Below are 21813 nucleotides of genomic sequence, written 5' to 3' on the forward strand. Positions count from 1 at the left end.
GATGGGGCTTGGAGCAACCTGGGACAGTGGAAGGTGTCCCTGCCCATGGCACGGTGGCACTGGTGGATGAGTGCTCCCTTCCAATCCCTGCCATTCCAGGGTTCTGTGTGGCTCTTCACCAGGACATGTGGTCCTGGCTGGCAGGTACTGGCTGTGACCAGTGACGAAAGGGGAAGAATTATATTTAACTTATATTTTTAAAATACATGAGTGGAAGTTCTGAGCTCTGCTACTGATGCAAAGCGTGTCAGTGTAGGCATGTTTATGTGACTCTTGGGTTCCTGACTCAGCCAGTCATGTGGATCTGAGCAAACAGGAAATCCCTCACAAAAAAAACCCAACAACAAACCCTCAGAAAAAAATGTACCTAAAAGACACAAAAAGCCAAGAGTCATGATTTCTCTAAGCGTGTGTTTTGAAGGCTGCCTGGAGGAAGAATCACAAGAAAGTCTGGCTGGAGAAACCTGAGATGGTGTGGACTGTGACCAGTGAGGAAACTTCAGGGGAATTCAGAACCGGAGAGGAACTGACAGCTTCTGGAAGCCCTGGCCTGGGAAGCCAGGAGCATCTGCAGGACAGAAGGACATTTGATCCTGCAGAGGGAAGGGGCCTGGTGTGCCCAAGGACTGGCTCATGTAGCAACCACAATCCCAGACAAAGAGAATAGGCAGCCATTGTAGGGAAAATTGCCTTTTACGAGGGGTGGGGAGGACTTTGGTTCCCTTTAAATAGAGTTAATTTTCCTTCTAGGGGAAGAAGTCGAAAGTTTCTTTTGTACAGAGAGAATTGTCCACCAGTTGATACCAATCAATTTCTCATACTTCCTCGAAGAACAGAAAGGCCCTACTGTCCTTGCCAGATTTTTCCACTATAGATTTTGCTCCTGAAAATCGGCTCTGGTTTGCTGAGTCGCTCCATCCATCAGCATGTGCTGACCTCTGTCCACACCTTCCCAGCCCTTCCCTCCTGCCAAGGTGGCTTGGAGCACCCTGGGATAGTGGAACGAGTTCCCGCCCACGGCAGGGGTGAAATGGGACAGGCCTTAAGGCCCCTTCCCACCCAATCCATCCTGGGATTCTGTGGCTCTGTGGATACATGAAGTTTGTGGGCTGTTCCTTAGAGAGAGGTTTTAGGAAGGAGAATTCAATCCAGCCAATCCAGGATCGATCATATCCTATGTATATCCTATATCCCATACACATTCCCAGTAAGGAAAGCCAGTGACCAGGGTCCTCTTAGGCAGCTAAGTTAAGGAGAATATGTTTTTTCATCAAACATTAATGTAAAAAGAAACTCAAAGTCACAAGCCATGTGCAATGTCTTTGAAATAAAGCCAGCTTTTTCAGGAGGAAATGTTCTCAGAGCTGGTAGAGGGACTTCACAGAAGGATGGGGCCTTTAGAGAATCCACACATCCCTGTTTATTTTTGGATTTCAAACAGATGGCAGTGCTGCACATTTGTACACTGGCTATTTCACATAAAACTGATTGTTGGCTCTGTGTAGAATGCAACATTAAAACAAATGCAACATTTTCCATTAAATACACCATAAAATACTAGGCAAAACTATAAAATACCAAGACATTCAGCCCTCCCGCCACTCAAATTCAGGTTTTCAGGGGGAAAGTGATGTGAAGTTGTTTCCCACAAACATCTCAAAGACTAGGTCACAACAGTATGACAGCATTAAATCTCTACGGAAATAAACACAAGATTCCATTTCAAGCTCTACCGTGGTGGTATAACACATACTCCAGTATGTAAATCCTGTGTATCAAACTGCTGTGTTTGACGATGCAAAGATCCCATCGTTGACACCAGAAGTAATTGCACTGGGTTTTAATCGGATGAGAACAAGTTTACAGCCAGGTTAAACATTGACCTTTCTTCCCTGGGATCATTTCTTTCGATTTGTTATCAGCCAAGCTAATGTGATTATGTGCAAGAAAGCAAGTTCTTGGCAGAGTATGTGTGTGTGTTCCAGAGCTTCAAAGCTTCAGCAGCAGCTTTTTCCCGTGACTCCTTTGAGGGCAATGAGCTTGAAGCAACCGCTGATGCATAGACAATGTTTTACTTCCCATTTTCCTCCAGCCCAGGCAGGTCTGGAGCCTGTGTGCTGCAGAAGGTCTCTGTGACAGTCTTGACCTGAGAGTTGTGGGTCACACTGCTCCATCGGCTGCGGGCACAGGGAGCCCATTCCTGTCATTAACTCCATTTCACAGTCACAGAATGGTTTGGGTTGGGAGCAACCTCAAAGCCCATTCCATTCCGCCCTCTGCCATGGGCAGGGACACCTTCCACTGTCCCAGGCTGCTCCAAGCCCCGTCCAACCTGGCCTTGGACACTGCCAGGGATGCAGGGGCAGCCACAGCTGCTCTGGGCACCCTGTGCCAGGGCCTGCCCACCCTCACAGCCACCAATTCCTTCCCCAGATCCCATCTGGCCCTGCCCTCTGGCACTGGGAAGCCATTGCCCGTGTCCTGTCCCTGCAGGCCTTGTCCCCAGTCCCTGTGCAGCTCTCCTGGAGCCCCTTGAGGCCCTGGCAGGGGCTGGGAGCTCTCCCTGGAGCCTTCTCTTGTGCAGCCCCAGCTCTGCCAGCCTGACTCCATAAGACACGACTCATTAACCTAAACTCTTTCCGTTCCTGTGCCAGCGTGTCCCCATCGATGTTCCAGCAGTGCACTCTGTGGGGACGGGCCCCCTTGTGGCTGCCTTTCAAACGAGGATGTTTTATGATTCTGTGGCTAAAGAACATCCCTTCTCCAGAAACTTTTAGCCATTCCGCATTTCGCCGGGCGGCCGGGCATTGGCACGGGCTGGGCAGCGGGAGTCGCCGTCCCTGGAGGTGTTCAGGAAGCGCCGGGCTGCGGCTCGGGGTGCCGCGGTGTGCCGGGTCCGCAGTTAGAGCGGCAGCGCTGGGCGCTGGGGCACGCCGGATCGTCTGGAGGGTCTCTTACAGCCGTGACGATCCCCTGACCTCGGCACAGCCCCTCAGCGCCTCCGCCATGCCAGGACACCCCCTCAGCGCCCCCGCCATGCCAGGACACCCCCTCAGCGCCCCCGCCATGCCAGGACACCCCCTCAGCGCCCCCGCCGCCATGATGCCACTTCCGTCCCGCGCGCATCCCCTCAGCAACGGCGGCGCCTCCATCCGCCATGGCGGCGCGGGCCCAGTCCCGTCCCCAGCCCCGTCCCCAGCCCCGTCCCCAGCCCCGTCCCCAGCCCCGTCCCCAGCCCCGTCCCCAGCCCCGTCCCCAGCCCCGTCCCCAGCCCCGTCCCCAGCCCCGTCCCCAGCCCCCTCACTGCCCTCACACCCAGAGACGCCGGGAGTTCACCGGCTCTGCGCCGTACGAGTTGGCGCTGGTGAGGGGCCACGCCGGTGCTGTTCCGCTCGGGGGAGCTGCGGGGACGTGGGGGCCGGAGCCCCAGAGCGGGGCCGGCTGCGGCGGGATTCTCTGGAAGCAGCCAGGAAGGATCCCGGGGATCCCGGTGTTGTGTTTGAAGGTCCCGGGCAGCCCGGTGCTGTCTGAGGGGGTCCCGGGGTGTCCGGTGCGGTGTTTGGGGATCCTGAGGAGCCCGGTGCTACGTGGGGTGGGGTTGTAGACAGGGTTTGTCTAATTTAGAAGGCATTTCTTCACAGAAAGGATGTTCAGGCCTTGGAAGGGGCTGCTTAGAGACGTGTTGGAGTCTCCATCCTGGGAGGTGTCCAAGGAAGAACTGGATGTGGCACTCAGTGTTCTGGGCTGGGTGACAAGGTGGGGATCAGGCATAGCTTGGACTTGACGATCTTGGAGCTCTTTTTCAGCCTCAGTGATTCTGTGATTACCCCATAATTACCATGAACTCATAATTTGGTGTTAGGTACTTGCACAGTCATGAATTCAACTGAAAAACGTGCAGACTCACAGATTGTATTTTCACGCATGAATGGTTTGGGTTGGAAGAGACCTTAAAGCTCATCCAGTCCCACCCCCTGCCACGGGCAGGGACACCTTCCACTGTCGCAGGTGGCTCCAAGCTCCATCCAGCCTGGCCTTGGACACTTCCAGGGATCCAGGGGCAGCCACAGCTGCTCTGGGCACCCTCTGTGCCGGTGCCTCACCACCCTTACAAAGAAGTATATCTTCCTTCATCTAGCCTACATTTTCCCTCTTTCACTTTACTCCTTGTCCTGTCACTACAGTTCCTGTGAAGAGTCCCTCTCTGCATTCACTGTAGGCCCCTTCACGTCCTGGAAGGGTGCTATGACATCTCTACGCTTTCTCCATTTCCCTTCTCTCGCAGCTGGCCAAGCCCCCCAAGAGAGACATCGTCGGCGAGAGGATTTTGGCTGAGAGGCGGCGGGAGGAGAGCCAGCGTGAGCAGGAAAGTGCCCTGCGGGAGTTCCGCCGCTTCTGCAACGCCTACGACTGGCACAAGGGCGGCGAGGCCAAATGGATGCACCGCGCTGCCGAGAGGAAGGTCCGGGCGACCCTGCAGCAGTATCTGCAGGAGATCGACGCGAGGAGAGAGAGGTAGCAAACAAGCAGCCAGTGCAGTTTTCAGTGCGTGCTCAGAGGGCCGGGCACCAGTGATGCGTGCTCAAACACAGTAACCTGTGGCATTTGGAGCCCCCTGTCTGCCGCAGAGAAGGATAGAAGTAGTAGTATAGCACTTTCGTTGCCTGGTTTTTAAAGAGGATGAAGAGTAGCTTGGTATAATCATAAAATGATTGTATGTTTTGGGTTGGAAGGGACCTTAAAACTCATGTCGTTCCAAGCCCCCTGGCAGGGACATCTCACACCAGACCAGGTTGCTCCAAGCCTTGTCCGACCTGGCCTGGAACTTTTCCAGAGATGGGACACAGGATCACAGAATTCTGGTGTGGTTTGGGCTGGATGGGATCATCTAATTCCAGCCACCCTGCCGTGGACATCCACAGCTTCTCTGGGTAGCAAAGTGTCAGAAATTCTCTCAGTTCAGTATCACTGAGGCTTTTGTTGCAAACTCATCAAGCTGATATTTACGTCCTACAAATAACACTTTGCAGCACAGTCAGCTGAAAAAATTAAAATTTTCCAGAAGTCCTTGAAAAATATTAAAGGTGAAGCACATTGCTGCCATGTAAAGAACAGAATTGGGCTGTACTGATCTTTGGGAAAAATAATGTGATTTAATTTCCCAGTTACTTTTTCATGCCAAGTGACTTTGTAGCTGTGAAGGTTGTCAGTTTGGTGTCCTGGTGCCTTCTGGGGAATTGTACACGAGTTCCACAGAACACCTGGGGTTGGAAGGAACCTCCTGAGATGATCTGGTCCAACCCTAGAGCCACCTGGAGCACGGTGCCCAGGAGTGTGTGTCCATTTGGGTTTTGCTTGTCTCCACACATGGAGACGGAATCACCTCCGTGGGCAACCTGTCCAATATCTGCCCACATTCACAGTAAAAAGAAAACAAAATGTTTTCTTCTGTTCATTTGGAATTTCACATGGTTTAATTTGTGGCCCCTTGTCCTGTCGCTGGGCACTACTGAGGAGTAGGTGTCTGTCTTTTCTGCATTCCATCCCTCTAGGAGTTTATGTACATTGGTAAGATCCCCCTGCACCTTCTCTTCTCCAGGCTGGGCTGTCGCAGCTCTCTCAGGAGAGAAGGAACTTCGGGAGAGATTCTCCCTTTGGGAGCGATGCTCCAGTCCCTCAGTGTCCCTCCTCTGGGCCCCCTCCACTCAGGCCTTGTCCTTCTGGTGCTGCGGAGCGCAGAGCTGGAGCCGGCACTGAGGTTGGGTCCCAGCAGTGCCGAGGGGAAGGATCCCTCCCCGGACCCGCTCGCAGTGCTCCTCCTCCCGCAGCCCAGGCTGCCAGTGGCTTCCTTTGCCACAAGGGTGCATCGCTGGCTTGTGCTCAGCTTGTCTGCCGGCACCCCCAGGCCCCTTTCTGCTGAGACACTGGCATTTGGGCTGAAATCGGTGGTTTCTGGATGCTGTAACCCCAGCTTTCTCACTGCTGGGGATTAACAGGGAGGCAAATGATGGTGTGTTTAAAAACTGCCTATTCGACATAATTTTCTCATCGAAGATATTTCAGGATGAAGTGTTTTGTGGAGTGATGCTGAAATAGCAAGAGGTCGTTTGAGAGACGATACAATTATAGATCCATAGAGAAGGGAGGGTATCAGAAAAGGTTTTTTTCCCCAGAGAGTTGTGGGGCACTGACCAGGCTCCTCGAGGCTGCCAGAGCTCAAGGAGAGCTTGGACAGCACTGCCAGGGATGACCAGGGTGGGTTTGTTGGGGTATCTGTGCAGGGCCAAAAGCTGGGCTGGATGATCCTTGTGGGTTCCTTCCAGCTCAGGGTATTCTGTGGATCTATGCTGAAGGATAGCAATAGCACAAAATCTAATTGTTATCAGATGGTGACAAATGCAGTCTGAGAATTAGAACAATTTGATGAATGGGGAACTGAATTAATAAAGCAGCTTTGGAAGTGGGTTTGTAAAATCAGGAGTTTAAACTATTCCTGGACAGAATAACTCATCTTGTGCTGTAAGATTCCCTTGATGGACACAACATAAATGATCCCCGAGTTAAAATTTGATGTTCACTTCTCTGACATTTGCAAGTGGTGTTGAAAGGAGCCCAGTACCCACTTTGTGTTGATAACAAATAAACTAAAACTTTGTCCTTCAACGGAAGGATTGATTTAGCCTTTATTCAAATGTTTTCACTACAGGCTTCGTGACTTTCTGGAGGCAGAGGAAAGCAGGCACTTTGCTGAGGTGAAGGCACTTGATGAAGAAAAGGCACAGAACAGAGAAGTAAAGATGAAGGAGCAAGCAAAATTACTGAGGGAGAAGCGGGAGCAAGAAAGACTACAAGTGGTGGCTGAAAAACGAGACCAACAGTTCAGGTATTGCCATAAAAACATCTTATGAAAGAGAACTTGCCCAAAGTAAATATATAGGGACAATTTAAAAAGAGGATGGCAATAATAAACTGAGCAAGGAAAGATGAAAGTGATTGAAACAGTAAGATAGAAAAATTCAAGTCAACCCTTTTTGTAATTTCTGTTCCAGCTTTGTACTGTTGGAGTGAACAGAGTGCATGGAAGGTTAATTTGGCCTAAATCAAGCTTGCCAAGCTAATATGTCAGAGATCCCCAAAACATTAAGATTGTCCAAAAAGACAGTGTTTTTATTTATTGCACACTTTTCAAGAGTAGCAGCTGCAGCTAAGGTTTTAATGCAGCCGGAAGTTCTGTGCCAAGTCTTTCTGACTGAAGGCAGTGACTTGCAGGTACTGAGGCCTTGGCATGAAATCTGCCTTGTCCCATTCTTGGAAATCTGGTTTTCCAGGGAAGGGATGAAAGAAATAATAATGTTATTTAATTGTGGTAATTTGATGTGTCTTTCCCAGTCTCCCACGGTACTGTGAAATCTACAACACCTGCTTCTTGGTGTGCACAGGCTTGGGATAAAAATCAACATTCGCTCTCACTTGTGCATAAACTCTAATTAACTCATTCCACAGGTAAATGTTTGTTTAAATGTGGCGTTTATTGACTTAGACAGGTGTTAGAAGTGCATACACTGCCTAACTTCACATGGTGGTTTGAAAATGGGGCCCTTGCCTGTTGCAGCTTCTGCTTTCTTCTCTGTCTATCACACAAAGTGGTTGAAACTCACTTTTAAAATAGTTTGGAGGGGGTGCTGCTGGAGTGTCTTTTATTTTGCACTGTAGCTTGTTTTACACACCAAGGAGACATTACATAGACACCTAAAGGCAAGTGTCTCAGCGTTGGTATCTTTATATTCACTGGGAATGTGCATTCCTGTTCTATTTGAAACTTCACTGGCATCAGGACAGTTACAGGAACCCGAAGTTAGTCTCAAACAGGCTTATCCTGCCCTGTCAGTTGAACTGCACCCCAGCCTCTACCCACTTTAATTAGGTGCTCATTGATCAGAGTGGGAATTTAGCACATATGCAGATTACTGTTTAGATGTCTAATTTTAGACATTTTAATTGCAAAATGAATCACACCACTGAACTGCATCATCTGGTGACACACAGGTGAACTTTCATGCCGTAGTTGCGTGTCTTAATGTCTCAGGTCCTTTGTCTTCCCGGGGTAGCCCTGTTGATCTATGGTTCACTCAGTCTCACGGGATTATTTCATCCTATTATTATCCTTTTACCTTTCCCACTCTGCTCTGGGGTCTAAGCCATATTCACACCACACAGCATCCCGTTAAAAAGTGTTGCTGAAGCTTTCCTGTTGGTTTTCTGCTGGCTGCATGTTCTCAGAGGATTTAGAGGAAGCGAAACCATCTCTCTTCACAGCTGTTGTGAGTGGCAATCTTGGGGTATCTTTGCAAATGAATCTTCATCCTACAGGGCAGAGCCCTTCTCTTTGACTGTCCTGATGTAATAGCAATACACTCCATGGCTGGTTCCTCTGGCTGTGTCCCTTTCAAATTTTAAATTAAGGTTCCCATAAATGAACAGAACTCTGATTAACACCACCTGACAAAAGTTCTGTGACATGGGTTTGGTTAGGTGTATTTTAGCCGTTTGTTCTCTGTCCTTTTCCAGCGAGGAAGGAAGTCTCTGCTGTGGTAATTGATTCTGATTAGATTGATAACTTCTGATATCCCAATCTATGTATTTGTCTTGTTTAAGTAGCCCCAGGTCTGTTAGATGTTACTCTCTGGCTGTTAGATGTTACTCTTCCTCCTAAACCATCCTGGTCCATGCAGAGATCTGGGAGCAGGATTTGTTCTCAAAAGACCAACACTTACTTAAAATACACTAGCAGGAGTCTGTAATTGTGTCACAGCCTGTCCTCTGAGGCCATGGCCTCCACTCCACTGGCCGCACCCCCCTAGCTGTAAAAGCTTTCAACACTCACCCCAATAGGTTTATTTATCAACTATATAAATATATATTGTGTACATTACAAAACATATGCACAAATAGAAATTAAAAAGGGTGAGGTAAAGATGAAATAAATGCTATTTTTAACTTTCTACTGTTATCTATCAATGGTACAAAACATATTCTCTTCCTGCATACCGCCCCCCCCCCCCCTTTTTTTTTTTTAGATCGTTACTCCAGGGCACACCTAGGAGCCCTGGCAAGTCAATCCAGTAGCAGGTGGATATGCACATGATTTTCTGTTTCTCCCTGCCTGTGTATTTGCAACTCTTTTGAATGTCTTTCTGAAAACTGATACAGACTTGTTTGTATTTCGTTTAACCCCAAGCAAGGTGCCCCACCCTTGTGCAGGTTTGGATTCTCAAACCTTGAGGTCTAGCAGCAGCTGCACTGTCAGAGGTTGCTCCAAAGCACTGACAGGCAGCAGTGGGCTGGTTTTTTTTTTATCAGCCCTGTGGGCTGGTTGCCGTGGCCTGAGGATACAGGTGTAACAGCCTCTCAGTAGTAATGTTAACCAGGAGGAGTCCTTTGTCACAAGGTGACAGAAGGGACAAGGCTTGGACCATGGGAATCCTGCTGGAATTCATTTTCAGGGAGGGCTACCTCTTGTCTGAGAAGAGACTCAAGCAGTGCTAGCCTGAGGGCATGTTCGTCATTGCTAACTTTAAAGAAAACTGCAACGTCTTAAAATTTGCATAAAACACATTTCACATCCTCTTTCTTGTGGTAACATCAGAGGCATCCGTATGGGGAATGTTGTTATCCCAGCAACATCGTGGTGCAGCCATAAAATGAATAAATTACTGGGGAGGTTCTGTCTTTGGGAAGTAGCCACATCCAGGCACAGTTTTAATGTTAAGAAGCTTAGGATAGTAAAGTGAGGAAGAAAACCTGCCATCTGGGGGAGCAGATGTTTATGGGTTGGTGTAAAAGCTGCTTTGAGGGAATTATTTTGATGAAATCAAGCAATTACAGGGTTATTTTATATTAAAATTCTAACAATGCTGAACATAATTAACTTCTACTCCCTGCTGGGAATTCAATAAATATCAGATTAGTTTATAATCACAGAAAAGAATAACTAGTTCTTTATTCCTTCAGTGCTGAGAGAACTTTGAACCCATTGTGTTACGGTAATACAGTTATTACTAATGGTGTAAGATTTCGAATCTTAATAATGGCATGTTTCCCTCACAACATCTGAGAAATATGTTTTTCATGAATGCTAATTAGTGCTGTGGTCTTTAATCACCACTAACTCCCACCCAGGAGATGAAAGATAGATTCCAGTGGTAAAAATGTAAGAAAACCATCAATGACGTAGTGCGTTTGTTGACCTGCTGGGAGGCAGGAGCACTCCTTGGAATGTGCTGTGGCTCATGGCATGGATATCCCTGTGCTGCTCTCTGCTTTTATTGCTGGGTTAAACAGTGGTCAGGAGGTGCCTGTCTTGTCCAAGAGCTAAAACAACCATCCTTTTTCACCCGTCTGCACTGCCACTGAACTGCAGCATTTTATCATGGAATGGTTTGGGTTGGTCTTCAAAGTCATCTTTATCATCGACAGGGACACCTTCCACTGTCCCAGGCTGTTCCAAGCCCTGTCCAGCCTGGCCTGGGACACTGCCAGGGATGCAGGGGCAGCCACAGCTGCTCTGGGCACCCTGTGCCAGGGCCTGCCCACCCTCACAGCCACCAATTCCTTCCCCAGATCCCATCTGGCCCTGCCCTCTGGCACTGGGAAGCCATTGCCCGTGTCCTGTCCCTGCAGGCCTTGTCCCCAGTCCCTGTGCAGCTCTCCTGGAGCCCCTTGAGGCCCTGGCAGGGGCTGGGAGCTCTCCCTGGAGCCTTCTCTTGTGCAGCTGAAGAGCCCCAGGTGTCCCAGGCTGGCTCCAGAGCAGAGGGGCTCCAGCCCTGGCAGCATCTCCGTGGCCTCCTCTGCACTGGCTGCAGCAGCTCCACGTCCTTGTGCTGTTGGAGCCAGGGCTGGGGCAGCTCTGCAGGTGGGCTCTCACCTGGGCACAGGGGCAGAGGGGCAGGATCCCCCTCCCCTGCTGCCCACGCTGGCGATCAGCCCAGGGCAGGGCTGTGGCAGGTTCAGCAAATACCAAGCAGAATGGAAATGTTTCCACAGCAGGGCTGTCCCTGTCACTCTTTGTGTACGCTGCCCTTCACCTTTCACACAGGCTCCATGGCACTGGGTGCTTTAGCCAGAGCATGAACAGAGAGATGTCCTTGTCCCCAGTGAAATGTGAGGCAGCAACTGTTGAATGCCAACAGGGAGAAGGTGTGGTGAGACCTCTGCTTTGAAAATTAAATAAGTACCCTGATAGGGAGATTGGTAACAGCATTGAGGTAGTTGCCTGATGAATATTTAACATTTTCGTTACACAGGATAGTCAGCTGGGGCTTGTGTAGTGTCACAGTATTTCACATCGTGCAGGTAACTACTGCTGCCATGAAGATGTTCATGATTCTATGATATCTTTTGTGAATTCTTAAATACCTTTGCAATAATCTGTAGAAGGTGGTTTCATTCAGCATTAAATTGTGAGATATCTTCTCACTTCACAGCATTCACATGTGTCTGTCACACATCGCAGAGCTTATAGATCCTTCACACTTCCAGGTGTTCACCTTTGTCTGCCAGTTTCACATTCTGACTTCATGAAAATCTATATCCTGTTTATAGAACAGTATTAAAATGCTTGCAGACTGCTCCAATTAAATAATGTTTGATGGCATGTGTTGATCTCAACAGTGCTTTGTTTGCAAAAGTAAAAGCAGAATCTGCAATTAGTTCAGTGTTCTTCAACTGAAAATAAATTACCTCTTTACATGCAACTCACTTGCAGAGAGTAAATGAAAATTGAAAGCTGCATTACTTGTTTGACTTTCTACCTTCTCCAGGCTTTTACTGCAACTTGTCTGAATTATTCCCACAGAACTTCACTTAAAAAATTAATAAATTCCTAGTGGTTCCTGCTCAACCATGTAACCCACATTTCCACAGTTGCAGTATTTTCTGAATATGAATGAGCTTTCAGGTGACTTACAAATCTATTTTAAGTCTTCATTCGAATAGAGACCAACCTATGTTTGAATAAGTGTAGCATGCATTTTATATATTAATAAAAGGTGTATATGCACACAACCCCCCCATGTTCCAGCTACACGTGGAGTACACAGTGTGTATGTAATGTGTGGATGTATTGTGTGTTCATGTACACTCACAGAATATCCTGAGCTGGAAGGAACCCCCAAGGACCATCCAGCCCAGCTCCTGTCCCTGCACAGACACCCCAACAATCCCACCCTGGGCATCCCTGGCAGCGCTGTCCAAGCTCTCCTTGAGCTCTGGGGCCGTGCCCATTCCCTGGGGAGCCTGGGCAGTGCCTGAACCCTCTGGGGGAAGAGCCTTTCCCTGAGATCCAACCTAAACCTCCCTGGCACAGCTCCGGCTGTTCCCTGGGCCCTGTCCCTGTCACAGGGAGCAGAGCTCACTGCTGCCTCTTCACTTGCCCGTGTGAGGAAGTCGATTTAGGCTTTTTATACAAATTCAAATCATGCAGCTCATTAATGTCAAAACCTCCATTAAATCAGGCTCTCTGTGGTTCCTTAGGTTCTACAAGGAATCAGTGTCAGACCAGGGGTATAACTTGGTGTCCTGGCTTGCTGTGTTTTGAGCAGTGATGAGCTGAGAGCCTTCATTCACCACACACCTCCAGACCTCCTTATTGTTTTGAGACGTTTTCAAAAAAAACTTCTACGTTGCCTTCCAGAAACCAATGTGAAGAGTATCGCATACACTGTAAAAAACGGAGTGAGAAGGAACTGGGTGACTGCCAACTGGCCCAGCAGACTCTGAAGGAGGTGCTGAAAAAGGAGGAGAAGATGCAGGAGCAGAAGCTGGAAGAGATTTGTGAGAAGGAACTGCTGGCGAAGGATCAGGAAGCGGAGCTGCGGGCGCAGGAGCTGGCGGTGCGGATCCAGGAAATGGTGGATGTGTGGGACGCCCAGGTGGCCGTGCACACCGCCCGCAGGGAGGAGGAGAAGCAGCAGACCATAAAGGAGGCTGAACTGCTGGTAATTTCCACAGTGTTCTGCATGCAGGCTTGTGCAGAAGGCCCTTCTAATGATAGGCTTACTAGACATTTAGACTAATCCATACCTTATTTGTATCTTCACTGATTCCATTAGTATCTGAGCCTGTGCTGTTAAGCTAAGCCTCTTTTCCAGAGCTGGGGAAAAGGCATTCCCATTTACGGAGGGAAATACATCTTTTGGAACTCAGCGCTCTAAAGGGTTTTGGCACTCAGCCTCTCAGAGCCATTGTGGGAAATAGAAGCATTTTTAAGTTTTTGCTAAATATCTTTGTAATTTTTTGATTTCCAGTTTCCTGCAGGATAGCCTTGTTTCCCAGCTGAAATATTTATTATATACATATATTTTTAAACAAATTAGCAAGCAATAAGCTCTCTTGCCTGTTAGACCTGGCTGCTGTTGAGCCCACATCACAGGAGGCATGTGGCTACCTTGGCCCAACTGCTTGGCCACTACCCTCTTTTTTCATTATCCTTTTCCATCTCTCTTGCTGTAGTTTTGCTGGCTTTAATGCAGCTTGCTAGTTCAGTATTCTGTGTTGACTTTGAATTATGGGAGGCTATTTAGCTCAGACTCAGTCTTCATTTTGCAGCTGTTTACATGTAGAGGCGGAATGATCACTCAGGATACTCTGCTAGACACTAGAAGCTGCTGCTGGCATCATATATATTTCCTCTTTTTATAAAAATGAGACAATAATGGACCTAAAGCTCTGAAAATGCTGGCTGTGAAACTGTAGAGTGCTTATTCCAAGCTAGACTAATGTTTTGCTTATTTAAAAACATGCAGAACAGAATTGCTTTCTTGTAACAACTTCTGAGGCACTGCCAAACCTCCCAGGCAAAGAATGCTGCTCCCTAACTGGCCTTTTCAGAAAAGCACTATTAGAATAGAAGACTGTATCTTCCCCTGCAGTCAGCAGCCTGGGGCTCTGTCAAGGAGATACATCTCTGGTGAAGTGGTTGAGTCTCTGAAAAAAAAAAACCCAAACAACTTTCCTTGAAGGAGGGTTTCTTTATGGAAAATGAGATGCAATCCCTTCTCAGCAGAAGAGGGATGTGACAGATGGCCTCATTACAAGTTTTTCGTTGCAGACCGGTAGCCCCTAATGACCAGGAGTTTCATCTGGATGAATGTGCAGCTAAGTGTTTCTTAAAGGTTTCATAAAGCTTTCTCCTGGTTGTTGCAATGAAAATAGAATATTTAGTGAAGGAAGACTCACACCTTTGGCTTGGTAGACCACATGGGTGCACCAGGATATCTCAGAAGTGGATGACAAAGCAGAGAGAGCAATTTTTGCTTTAGCTACCTTACCTATATTAGCTGCCCTCCTCCTCTGTCTTATTTTTCCCTTAGAGAATTGTGATTTCTTGGAAAGTGATTGACTTCATGTTACCCTGACTGTAGTTTGATGAGTTTCTGCCATAGCATTTTTGTCCTGTTTGCAGAAGGGTGGTTGGTAACCACTTCTTTGTACATTTGTGATGTCATGTCACCCCAGTGAGCAAACTTTCATGGATTCCATCCTCGGCTGCTCTCACGCAGCTTCACTGATGTCAGAATTCATCCAGAGACATGTGCCAACTTGCACAGCAGACTGCTAACTATTTCTCCTTTCTTTCCACCTTTGCTGTTCAAAGCTTTTTGGATTACTAATTTTATTCCTCAAATTATATATATGTTGAGTTTAAAAGCTGTTTTACCAGCTTCTGAAAGTGAATTTGACAGTTCAGGCAGATACAAAGTCAGCTTTGGCTCTGAAATACTGCAAGAACCCGTGGGTGCTTTATGTCCAGCATAAAAAGGGATGTTCCTTAGGGAGTGCAGCTTCTGCTTCCATATGGGGAAGATTAGACCTGCTGTTTATGACAAACCCGCTGAAGCATTTTAAAGGACTAATTCGCATTACAAAAGAGATATATAATTTAAAAACAGGTTAAAAAAAAAAAAAGGTGTGCCTTCGAGACAGCTGAAGCATGATTTCTGAGATAATAGAATGCTAATGATGGTCACATACTGTGTTATGACTATGTTTCAGTGCAGTTGTGCTTGTACACTTATTGAATTGCAAGATGTCCAGAAATTATGCTTATAAATTACTTAATGATGCTACTTTTGAATTTTTTTGGGGGGGCTAAATAATCTTGAATATACAAATACCTACCGGATGTCAACTACGCATTTCTGATTTGTCATTACTTCTTTTTTAAGAACTCAGTTTCACTGTACATTTTTCCAGTATGAAGTGGAATACAGAGTTCTTTCCAATACGAAGTGGGATGATTTGAAACCATGGAAATTCAGTAACTGCCCATCAGAATACAAGGTTCCAATCACTGACTTGGTGCAGCTTTATGACCAGTAGAGATGCAGTGCCCTGAACACCCAACACAGGCGCGGGACAGATAATATCTACAGAAACAGCAGAGACACGTGGCCCTGTTATTTGTCAGTGCTTATGAACATCGATATAGATCAAATGTGCTGCTGCATGATGCTGATTTCCCTAAAGAGATGGCTCTGTCTATCTGCCTGAAACATTTGGAAAACACCAGGCACCATACAGTTTTTGTATTGAAGTGCATGTGATAATTACAGATAAAAATCCTGAATTCTAATGAAGGATATGCTAAAATGTTCGGGCTTTACCAGGTCTAGTGGATGACACTAATTCTGTCAGCAAGGCTTTGCTCTTCAATGTTGCAATAAACAAACTCTAGCCACCACTTAGTTTGAAGTTATGCAGTGATTTTACAAGCTGGCTCCTTTTATCCTTGTAGGAGAAAGAGATGCACCAGCTTAGAAAAGAAAACGAAGAGCTTGAGAGGAAGAGGCAACATCAGCAGAAGGAATTCAGGGAGATGTTGCTCAAAGCAGTGCGGGACAAGAAGGAGCTTCTTGATGCAGAAAAAAAATTGCAACTTGCTGAAGAGAAGAAAATCTTGGAAAAAGATTTTGAGGACCCCGACAGGGACTATGAGGAGATAATAAAAAAAAAAGTAAGGTGTTTCATTGTGAAACTGTCGGGCAATACCTCACCTAGACTAGTTCTGTGGCCCTGTGAGCTGCACAGGGTAAGAGAGAACAGACACAAGCCCTTCTCCCTGAATGAGATAATTCTTTTGTTGAACAGCCTGTTGCCTCTCCTCCTGCCAGTGCTCTGCACCTCTGCAGAAGCCCATTAGCTGTTAAAAACACAGCACTTTAAAGGCTGCTTTGCAATCAGCAAGGCTACCAGGCTGGATAAATGAAGTGGGGACTCTCTGAAAATCCTGGAATTTTGTCCCTCCATGCTGATTTCATTGAGCTTTATCATCCTTTCACTGAATGGACATAATAGAGGCGGGAAAATTATTTTTTGTTTCATGGACGTGAAGTGGTAAGTATTTGTAACTGCAGAAGAAAGGAAATATTTATCTTACTGTAATTAATGAATAGTAAAAAACTTTAAAATGTTTATAAACTATAGATAGATAGATGCAAACTCTGATGTTTTATTTCTTGGAGATGCCATAAATCAATGGATGTATCTGTCATTTCCTGAAGCTAAAACAAGTAGATTGTCCAACTTCAGTGTTTAAATGAGTCTCAGGGTATTTAGGACACAGGAGAGAGGTGTTTAGAAGCTCACATAGGTTAGGAAAGTTGTATCAACTCAATGTTAGACCTTGCTGCAGAATTACAGGAGGTTATATATATTACATTATTGTATTTAATGCAGGTGATACTGGAGTAGCCTGGTCAGCTGTGGAAAATCTTAAAATGCGTATGTTGTAGGCAGCTGAGCTGCTGTGGGGAAAGGGATCCCCACAGGGATCCTCTGTATTTGTCCTGTTGTCTGGCCAGGTGGAGGATTCTGAGCAGTTCTTTCCCACGGCAGGTTTTGGAATGGAGCTCTGGGCTCCCAGCTCCCACACTGGCTGTGAACCACCACTTCTCTTCAGGCTTTGAAAAGCTTTTTTGAACTACTTTACTCAGATCAGCAAATGTCTGTGTGTTTGCAGAAAGCACTGTTGCAGGAGCAACTTACTTACCTGGATCATCTGGCTGAACAGCTGAGGAGGGAGAAGGAGCAAGAAAGAGAAGACGAGAAGATCTTCCAGGAAGAGAGGGATCGGGCTTGGGCCGAGAGGGTTGAGAAAATTAAACAGGAGAGGGAGGCTCGATTTCAGCTGCTGAGAGATGTCATGCACACAAGGCAGTCACAGATGGAGGAGAAGTGTAAGTGGTCTGGGCAGAGGCAGTGCAAGAGCCTGCTGCTGTTCCTGCACACACTGTGTCACAGAGTGGACAACAATGTCACCCTCCCTGAACCTGTTCCCAAAACGCACACTGATTCCCCATTGCCATCACCAGAGCAAAGCCTACTAAAGTAAGGATTGCATGGGCAAACAGTCATTAATTATATTAATATGAAGTCCTGAGTGTGAAAACTTTCCAGTTCTGAGTGGATCAGAAACAAGCTGAGAATACACTTGCTGTTATTTGTGTGGCTCTTCAGAAGCATCAAAACTCAAGCTGGCTGTTTAGGCTACTTAGCCCGAATGCAGCCTCACTGTCCCTTCAAGCTCAACAGAGCTGTTACCTTCTAAAAGGATTTTTGGTTTTGTTTTCTAGTGAAGAAAAAAGCAGAGAGGAAAATAGAGATTGATAAAGAAAAGAAGGCAATGGCTGAAGCAATCAGAGAATTCGAACGTGAAGAAGAAGAAGAATGTATAAGGTATTTTTCTTCTAGGTCATCAGCTCATTTCTTTGCAGATCAATCTTGTGAGCAAGCTGTTTCTTTTTTTCTGATAACTTTAGCACACTGGGTGGACTTCCTTCTATTTAGAGAGGCTTTCCCACCACGCACCTTATGAGTTACAAACTGCCCAATAGCAGACTTGTAATACTACACCTGATATTAAGTTATTAATTCTGACCTCAGAAAATAGTGGTACATATGCTTGCGTTGGTCTTTTTGGGTCATCGTGTGACTTACATCAATCATATTTCCTAAACACATCCCCTCATGCTCTGAGCTGTTGTTATGAGTGGCAGAAGTCCGGGGAGGAGAGTTAATGAAAGGTTTGTTCCTTCCTGTCCCAGGAGAACAAGTGTGTCCGGGCTTATTGCTAAACTCCACCCACAGACATCCCCTGAACAATCCTATCTCGGCCACCAAAACACCCGGCTGCAGCACGTAACCCGGCAGCACGGGGATCTCTGTGCCTCACAGCGCCTCTGGATGAGCAGATCCTTACTCGCAGTAGCTGGAATGTTCCTCTGGGTGTCATGCAAAGCCTTGGGCAAAGAGCCTTATCTCACTTACTTCTCTTTTGTACTCCTGCCCTTTCTCCACTCCTGTCCGTGGGATACAAGTAGCTCCTTCCCGAGCCGGTATCTGTTGTGTTCTCTGAGGGCTTTATCGGGAACAGTCTCCTGGCTGTGGCAGAAATGTCACCCTTGTGAAGGAAGTACGCTGGGCTCCAGCTGGGAAATGCTCCACTTAGCAGAGATGGCACTCAGCGGTGTCAGGAAGGGTTTGTGCCTCAGCTCTCTTGAGTTCGTGCACAAGTCCTGACTACTCTGCTGGCATTTAAGCGTCTGTGTGACTCCTGCTCCAGGAAGGGCCTGGACACGAAAGACTTCCTCTGCTTCTCCAGAGGGTAGTGAAAGCAGTACACGAGTCCTGAGGTGGAATGGAAGAAGATTGATTTCTTCTGACAGCCACTTCCAGGAATATCAGTGCAGCAGAGGCTTGTTCTTCTCAGAAGGAGGGTGAGGATGGCTGTCAGCAGCAGCACTGAGCCAGGGACAGGCTGAGACCCAGCACCCTCACTCTCTATCCTCTCACCACGGCTGTGAGGAGCAGGGAAGGCACACTGATTACAGGGAGTTCTTCTTTCCCTCTTTCTGTTGAGCAGACCAGTTTTACACTCTGCTTTATAGGATACAACAGAGTGCAGTTAATTCTCTGAAGAACATAAGGTTAGCATGTAGCATTTGGGTAATAGTGGCAGTTACTCTTAACTGCTAAAGGAGCTTTGAATGGTTCTTTAATCTAAGCCCGAATGCTAACAGATTACATAATAATAATAAAGTTTATTCTTTTTACCCACGCTGCTTAAATAACCCATTTGTTGGCATTTCCAGAAAAGCACAGAAGGCCAAAGAATACAGAAACCAGCTCACATCTCAAATTGCCCATCAACAGTGGCTCCAAAAAGCTGAGGAAGAGGAGAGGAAGAAAGAACATGAATCAAATATGGAAGCAGAGAGAAAGTACCAAGAGAGGGTACAGTTCATTCTGTCAATGCCCACCGAGTCTGTAGTAAAGCCCCCCACTACGAAAAAAGCACTAATGCCTGACTCCTAAGGGCATCACTCACTATGGTATTTTAGCTCACTCTGTTGCCTTTAAAACATTTTCTTAGGATGCTTACACCTGAATTGAGTTGGAAGAACCCTCTCCACTGTGATACTCAAAACATTTAATTGGAAATTACAAGAAACATAGTATTTTAAATTTTATTTTTCCCCCATGGATTTTTTTTGACTAATCTGATCCAATGCAATGTGCTTGACATTTTAATTTAAGAATACTATCTGCCCTCTACAATATAATAGTGTATTATTATGACTTGAACAATGCACAGGCATTCTTTTAAATTTGCACAAAGAAATTTTGTAGAAAACTTTCAGCAAACCTTTATTAAAATGCCTTTCTAACTGAAAACGTTTGCAAAATTATTTTCTTTCTATTTAGATACCACGTATAAAACTGATTATATTTTACTGTGGGGTGGACATTAAAAAGGCTGATATTCTTCTGCATAGATTCTGGTAGCTGTTGAATGATCTGTGGAATACTGGGGTCCCAAGTCAGTAAGTTCCTCTGCTTGGGCAGAATTAAATGGGATGCCTCTCTGCTCCCATCCCAGTGGCCAGCTTGCCCCTAATGCAGGAGGGGCAGTGGGTGACATGAGGGGCATGGGTAGGAGTGACGCAGCTGCTCCCCATGGTGCTGCCCTTGACCAGCTCCTTGCTGTGTATTTCGTTAGTTTTCCCTCTCTCCTATTCAGAGGAGGGAAGTGAAGAATCCACGTAAAACCTCCCATCCTTTCTTGCTCACAGACATTGTGGCATTTGGAAATGTTTTGTGTTCTTTTTTTTCATTTTTCCATATGAGTCTTTGCTGCTGCTTATCTGCAGCAGTTTCTCTCTCCTTCAGCTTTTCAGCTTCTGCCATCTTTCCTCCAGCTCCTGCTTTTTCACCCTTTTCTTCCAAAACTTCTATCTTTCACTAACCACTTGCTCTTGCCTTTTTTGTCCTCCCACCCTCCTTTTTAGCATGAGTCTCCCCTTTGGCAAACCAGGTTGTGTTTTTGTTATGTGAGAACATGAATGGATGCACAGAGGAGCTGATAAATAACTGGGACTAAAGCTCAGGAGCCCCAGATCCCAGACACCTTGGAACAAATCAGGAATAAACACCCTGCCAGGTTGTGTCCTCTTGGTTTAAAGCAGACACCAATGGATTCCTTGGATCCAAACAGGTTGTCCAACAGATACTGAGGAAGGAAGCTTCCAAGTAGGTGAAGCATCAGGCTGGGAGAGGTCGGTTGGTAGCCAGGATGTCAAGCCCTTGCACGGTGCTTTTCAGCAGCCATCTCCAAAGCTACACAGGAGACATCAGAGCTGCTCCTGTTTTGCAGGTGGGAAAGGCCATCCCAGATAAAGGAATTAGTTTCATCAGTGCAGAGAGCTGAGGTAGTCATAGGTCTGTGCTCTCACCACTGAGTCAAATTGGCAGAATGATTAAGAGATTAATTTCCTGGTCTGCCGCAGACTCCTGGAGTAGCCCGTGCAAGCAATGTAGATTTTCCTTTACTATTGTGACCTCTCTTTGAAAAATGAAGATAATAGCACATTCAGAATTCCAGGATTAATTAAAGCATGTTATTAAAGGCTGTGACATTTGTTGGGTACACCCGATATGAGAGATAAAAAAAAAAATACCACATTGGTGAGCTTTGTGAATTCAAGTCATCCAGAACCATAATAAATCTCCTTTTTAAATAAAATAATAACTCAGAAGAGGTGGTCAGAGCTATCAAACATTTATGGACTGTCTGAGCTCCTGCTCCTGGAGGCAAATTTCCTCTGCAATGAACATGAGGTCTGCGCACAAGATTAAAAGATCAGACTGGAAGAAGTTCGCCTTCAGCAGGAGTGAATTCCCATGGGATAACGGGGAACTAAACTCTTCTGAGAGAAACCTGTTGGTGGAAGAACGTGTTGCTGGGGCTGAACCCTTTGCTGCCAAATGCTTTATAGGATTCAGGTTGGTCCAGAAGGACTGGTGAGGCTGGGTGGGTCATGCTTCCCTGAGAGGCACCTTCTTGCTGCCCCTAACAGAGGAGCGATGCAGTAAGAACGATTTTTCTCTGTCAAGACTGAAAGGTTTCCTTAACCCTGCTGATTCCCGTCTTCTTCCAGCTCCTTGGATCTCCTCGCAGCAAGCTGGGCAAATAGGGCACCAAGCGGAACGTGCTTCCAAGCGTGGTCGTGCCTTTGGCTGCCTCGGGCCAGCGCTCACGTTACACTTCCGACTTACAGGTCACCGGGCAGCAACGAGCCAAACGCATCTGGAATTGTGGCTTGCAGGTGCTGCCGGGAGCCTCCGGAGTGTTAGCTGCCGCTCCTGAAATCCTGTGGCATTTCCTGCCCCAGTGAGCAACCCTGCAGGCAAACCAACGATTAAACCCCGAGCGCAGGGACACCACTGGTGAGGGAAGCAGCCTGGCTCAGGCTTGAG

General features: G+C 46.8%; 1 protein-coding gene across 1 annotated transcript; it reads left to right on the top strand.

The window, feature by feature from the left end:
• The first annotated feature begins 3006 nt into the window (after positions 1-3006).
• CFAP53 (cilia and flagella associated protein 53) lies at positions 3007-19616 on the top strand. Its single transcript, XM_066182242.1, has 9 exons — positions 3007-3174; positions 3320-3364; positions 4286-4515; positions 6707-6883; positions 12692-12995; positions 15794-16012; positions 17018-17234; positions 17631-17733; positions 19149-19616. Exons 1-9 carry the CDS (start codon positions 3007-3009, stop codon positions 19369-19371), a joined length of 1686 nt encoding a protein of 561 aa, XP_066038339.1. The 3' UTR covers positions 19372-19616.
• The last annotated feature ends 2197 nt before the right edge of the window (positions 19617-21813 follow it).

The sequence above is a fragment of the Chamaea fasciata genome, unplaced genomic scaffold (assembly GCF_029207755.1).
Source record: "Chamaea fasciata isolate MVZ Bird 193981 ecotype frontalis unplaced genomic scaffold, bChaFas1.0.hap1 SCAF_4, whole genome shotgun sequence".
NCBI classification, from domain to species: Eukaryota; Metazoa; Chordata; class Aves; order Passeriformes; family Sylviidae; genus Chamaea; species Chamaea fasciata.

Bases quoted from the DNA above. Each gene is read 5' to 3' on its own strand.
- CFAP53 (XM_066182242.1), top strand. From the start codon at position 3,007: ATGCCAGGACACCCCCTCAGCGCCCCCGCCATGCCAGGACACCCCCTC. The intron at 12,996-15,793 runs GTAATTTCCACA...TTATCCTTGTAG, and splicing joins TAAAGGAGGCTGAACTGCTG to GAGAAAGAGATGCACCAGCT. The intron at 17,235-17,630 runs GTAAGTGGTCTG...TTTGTTTTCTAG, and splicing joins GTCACAGATGGAGGAGAAGT to TGAAGAAAAAAGCAGAGAGG.